Genomic DNA, 5,192 nt, shown 5'->3' with positions numbered 1-5,192 from the left:
TCCATGGATCTCTCTGCCAGCACTGCTCTTCTCTTGACTATCTCCTGCTTCCTGTGGAATATAGAATCTCGACCTCAAAGTCTACAGTATTCTTCCCTGATCAGTGTGCCGAATGGGGGTGGATGGGGTGATTGGGGACCGAGCGAGTTTTGCGATTATGGCCTTGCTAAGGGCTTCTCCCTGAAGGTAAAAGTTTACTTTTCTGATGTTCCTTCACTACTAAATATTCTCTTGAACTTAGTTCTTCAAGCTTATCTTTCAAGAAAGGCAATCAAGAAGTAATTGTGTTGATGCTTTACACTTCCGATTGTACAATTAAAGAAATGTATTGAGTTTGGAGTGGAATATTGTGTGGCAGATCTAACCTTGATCCAATGCATTGACCAATATTTCTGAGAATTGAAATCTGAAGGACAGCAAGGGGAGAAAGGCTGATCTAGAACTTTACCAAGGTCATATTTTCTTAGGTGGAATATGAGCAAACGGTAGGTGACAATACAGCTTTGAATGGAATCCGCTTGTACTGCAACGATGGCACAATACTCGAGTCTAAAGTTGGACCGTGAGTAACTGATTTTCGTATCATATTTTATTTCCTTGTCATGAAGACGGAGAGGATGAGTTGCTGATGAGTTTCTGAATGAGTTGCTGATGATGAGACATGGATGAGAGATTTTTGTATTCCTGAGTTGTGCAGTGGTGTAACTAATAGTTTGTGGGCCATAGTAAGGATATCTCATTTAGGCTGTTCTTCCCTAGCGTGCATTTACTCCAACATGACCCCTTGTAGACTTGAGTTTCCCACATATTTCTCCCACTGTGCAGTTCATGAATCTATTTGCCTTCCTTGTAACTAGAAGACCTCCAAGGTCCCTTCCAATTCTGACATTCTCCTTTCAATGTCCAGAGGTAAAAGGTAAAATCAAATAAAACCCTTGCATTAGTTAGCTTTCTTGTATACCTTATGGATGCTTGAGCTGCTAATAACAAGCAACTCAAAGTTGATTAAGAGCCTTTATACTACTTATAAATGGATTAACTCCAACTGAAGAGCCTTGATTGAATGGAAATGCAGACCTTTCCTGAAAGTAGCAAAGGTGTTCCTAAGCTCTTTTCATAGCTTAGGAACAACTCAAGTTCTCTCCCAGCGTTGACAAGTGGACCTTGGAACCTAAGCCTTATTCAAGAGTAGCCTGACTATCTAAAAACCGAGAAGGTTCTTCCAGGGCATCTCATTCATTTCCCTGGATAGCCAATATCTGTTTAAAACCCTTCATTGAAAAAGTCTTCAAACTTTCAAGCAAAGTGGCCCATTCCTGTTTCCTTCCAATTAGGAAAATATTCATAATTTAAACTCATTGTTCCTTGTATCCTCTTGAAGAACAAACCCCACAAACCTTCCCCCTTTTCTGCATTTCAGCTTTTCAGATACTTGAGGGCAGCTGTCACGTTGCCCCATAATTTTCTCTTTTGTAAACAAAACATACTCAATAACTCTAACCATTGCTCATATCTGTTTCTCTGAAGCACATTAACACTGCAATTCCTTTCTTCTGTACATTCAGAAGACCAAGACTGCAGTGCTGTGCTTACATGTGCAAGGGATGTTAATGAAGAACAGGAGTGTGGTTGCTATTAATGTCATATGCTTGAATCAGTGGTGGGTTCTTCCAGTATGGCTCGGTATGGGCATACTGGTGGTAGCTGGGAGCAGCAGCCACCATACTGGAACGGTGGGCTGTTTGGCCCACCCGCCTGCCCACATTCCTTACCACTTTTTGAGGACATCAGGCCAATTGCACATGCACACAAAGCGTGCAGCACCTGAGTGATCTGCGCTGAGCAGCTGAGTGTTGCTGGGTGGTGGCACATCCATGTGTGCGTGGAGTGCATGTCCATCAAAGACACCCAGCCCCATCACAGCGTACCAGTTGTGATGGGATCTGGAACCCACTACTGACTTGAAACCTGGGCATAGCTCTTCGAAATCAAATTCCAGGCTATTCGGTCCCCATACTACGGAATGTTTTTGTTGGTGTATTAAAGAATGATGAAAATATTATGCTGGTTCTGAGGTATGGTTTGGAAAATATAGAGACCATAGGTTGCCTTTAAGCTTAAGGAAGTCCCAAGTACAGTGGTGGGTTCTGAATCCGATTCCACCTGGTATAGTTGGAACAGGCCCAGCGGCATCCGCATAGACGTGTACAATGTGTGTGCACACATGCATAGCGCACACATGCATCTTAGGGCTTCCATGAGCCTCCGCTATGCTCCTGCTGCTCAGCAGAGCATCGCGCAGGTGCTGTACGTGCCATGCGCATGTGCAGAAGCGCTGAAGACTTAAAAAACCAGTAAGGAGCTTGGGCGGGTGAGTGGGCCATCCGGAGCACCGTACTGGAATGGTATCCGGTGCTCCGGGCAGGCTCTGGTACATCCGTACCAGGGCGTACCATCTGCAACCCATCACTGCCCGAGTAACACTAATTCTGTACTTTTTACTACATAAGTAACCCACCCAGAAAAGCTGGTACACAAGACATAAACATGTCACCCAGAAAGGCTGGCCCTCAATAGACAATTAGCTTGGTACGCCACAGATAAAATGGAGCAAAATTAGCTAGTGATATTCTTGATACTTTTTGTACTTTTGGGTGGTTTCCTAAGGACACTGGAGGTTCTTGGGTGTCTCAGGACATTGTGTATTCACCTGCTACTTTCCACAGTTTAAGAAGTTTGTAGTGATAATGGATGCCTCTGCATGTACACACCTTCTGTGCTTTCTGCAGATTCCTGGTCAACAGTAACTGTGTATCATTTGCAATAGTTTGAAGTTTGAAGTTTGAAGTTTTGTTTTATTTATATACCTTTTACCTCTTTATCAGATTATTTAATTTGGTTCATTGCAAATGAACTCAGCAATCAAAATGCCTCAAATCAGGATTAGGGCAGCATTGACATATGAGATGTTGATTCAACTTTCTTTATTGCATAAGGGAAGCTGAGATAGAACTCAGACTTCCAATTAGAAACCGAGGCACTGAATTTCCATAGGGGATTTGCTAGCTGAATAATGACTCACTTCTTCAATTAATCAATCAATGATTCTAAACATGACACAGATTAGGAGAAGCCTCAGAAAAGCAGTCAAGGGAAGAATTATTTATCCCATTTTATGCCCAGCTGTCAAAAGACCCCTTTACTCCACCTTTTTCTACAATAGCACCAAAGAATTAGGCTGACTATCAAATTTACCCAGAATTGTGTAATGATAGCAAAAACTAGACTTTAACTTGATTCCTAGCCCAAAATTTTAGCCACTATGCCTGAATCTCTTGGATTGATGGTAAGTCTTTAAGACACTAAAAGATGCTTTGTTCTTTTTGACAGGTGGGGAACCTGGACTCCAAAAAAAATCTGCATTGGTGGCTATCTGGTTTCTTTTTCTCTGAGAGTGGAAGGACTTCGAAAACATCTTGATAATTCAGCAGCTAACAACATCTGGTTCAAGTGCAGTCATAGCAATATGACCATAATGGGCAGTGGCCATACACGGGGTAAATTTGGCCCATGGAGTGAGAGGTGCCCGTTAAATGGTATATGTGGGATGAGAACACGGGTGCAGGATAAACAGGGAATAATAGGTGATGACACAGGACTCAATGATGTGATGTTTTTCTGCTGTTAATGGTTGATACATGTTTCCTCACCTATAAATATACTTCTGCTATGCACTCTCAAAGACTGTTAATTACCATATTTTTCAGAGTAGAACATGCACCGGAATATAAGACGCACCAACCTTTTGAAGAGGCAAATTAAAAAAAAAACATTTTTTGAGGAAGAAGGTGGGGCTTAGCAGTGAGAAGATGGAGTTTCAGGCTATTCCTGAAATTCCTCTATTCCGAAGGATTTTTGGACGGGTTTTTGGACCCTAGCTGTCCCGGAGACGACAGTGAAAGGTGAGGGGAGACCCAGTGACCTCACAGACATTCGCAAAGTCTCTGGGGGGGGGTATTAACCCCTCTTGCCAATTCCTTTTTGGATTAGCTGTATGCTAACTGAAACTGCAGGTTGCCCCTAAGAATGGTAGAAGTGATGTCATCTGGTAAGCTGATTTTATTATTCAAAGAGAGATGGTCCGCACTAAAAGTTTAAGCTAATCAAAGAATAGAAGAACTTAGCGGCGAATTGGTCTTTTTTTTTTAAATGGATTTATGGCCGGTGGTTACTTTATTTCTTAAACGCTTTAAGGAATTCTTCGACATTCCCCCCCTTGACTCTTTCTAAGTGGTTGTAAAGCTAACCTTCTACTAATTAGCCTTTTACAATCTGACACTTTTATTGCTTGGCTGTGTTTAAGATCAGATAAGAACGCACAGTTCCCAGCGTGTTTTTATTTGCAAATTCTAACTACGACACATCATGGCGTCGGAATATTTTCCTAAGGGCACACTCCAGATTCTTCTTTCCGCATGTCGAAAGCTGTTTGATTCATTTCAAAAATTGGAAAAAAAATTGGATTACATGACTTTAAAATATGAAGGAAAAGGTGAGATCACTGAATGTTTGAATGTTCCTGAAATACAAATGGAAAATGTGAGAAATGGTGTCTGGTCTATCTCAGAGGAAGAAAGGAATGCCATGCTGGAAAGGGGGGGAGCTATAAAGAAGATTCATTTTAAGAGACAGAGTGCAGGAGAAATGAAAACTCCACCCTTGAGAATTAAAGTCAATTTGAAAAGTTTTACAAGCCTGGGACAACATTATTATTTCATCAGTGACATTCAGAGCAAAAAGGTGCGAAGATATCTCTGTTTGGACTTGCTTATAAAAACATTTGGTAAATTTATTCAACGAATGGCAATCGGATTGAGAAGATTTTGCTACTGGAGAGACATGGGCTGACAGATGGAAGAATACAACTTAAAATTAGCTAAATCTGATTACTTTTATTTGTAATAGATATAGCTGAATAATAATTGATATTGATAGTAATGTATATAATGTGGAGTTGGCTGATAGACTGAAGAATACAATTGAAAATTAGCTAAATCTAATTACTCTTTTTTTGTAACAGACATAGCTGAATAATAATTGATATTGATAGTAATGTATATAATGTGGAGTTGATATAATAAATAACAATTGGATATGAGAAAACATTTTTTGGATTATACATAAAGAGTATC

The 5,192-nt window shown here is 40.7% G+C and overlaps 1 protein-coding gene across 1 annotated transcript; it reads left to right on the top strand.

Annotated features, from left to right (window-relative positions):
• Positions 1 to 3,909, top strand: LOC148044314 (vitelline membrane outer layer protein 1-like). Its single transcript, XM_087722083.1, has 3 exons — positions 1 to 186; positions 468 to 562; positions 3,391 to 3,909. The coding sequence occupies exons 1-3, from the start codon at positions 4 to 6 to the stop codon at positions 3,686 to 3,688; spliced, it is 576 nt and encodes a 191-aa protein (XP_087578209.1). The 5' UTR covers positions 1 to 3; the 3' UTR covers positions 3,689 to 3,909.
• Positions 3,910 to 5,192: the final 1,283 nt, after the last annotated feature.

The sequence above is a fragment of the Thamnophis sirtalis genome, unplaced genomic scaffold, assembly GCF_051295495.1.
Source record: "Thamnophis sirtalis isolate CommonGarterSnake01/CBP01778 unplaced genomic scaffold, rThaSir2_p1.2 scaffold_8, whole genome shotgun sequence".
Lineage (NCBI taxonomy): Eukaryota > Metazoa > Chordata > Lepidosauria > Squamata > Natricidae > Thamnophis > Thamnophis sirtalis.
This window is presented reverse-complemented; position numbering and strand designations above follow the sequence as displayed.

Bases quoted from the DNA above. Each gene is read 5' to 3' on its own strand.
- LOC148044314 (XM_087722083.1), top strand. From the start codon at position 4: ATGGATCTCTCTGCCAGCACTGCTCTTCTCTTGACTATCTCCTGCTTC. The intron at 187-467 runs GTAAAAGTTTAC...ATATTTTCTTAG, and splicing joins CTAAGGGCTTCTCCCTGAAG to GTGGAATATGAGCAAACGGT. The intron at 563-3,390 runs GTGAGTAACTGA...TCTTTTTGACAG, and splicing joins CTCGAGTCTAAAGTTGGACC to GTGGGGAACCTGGACTCCAA.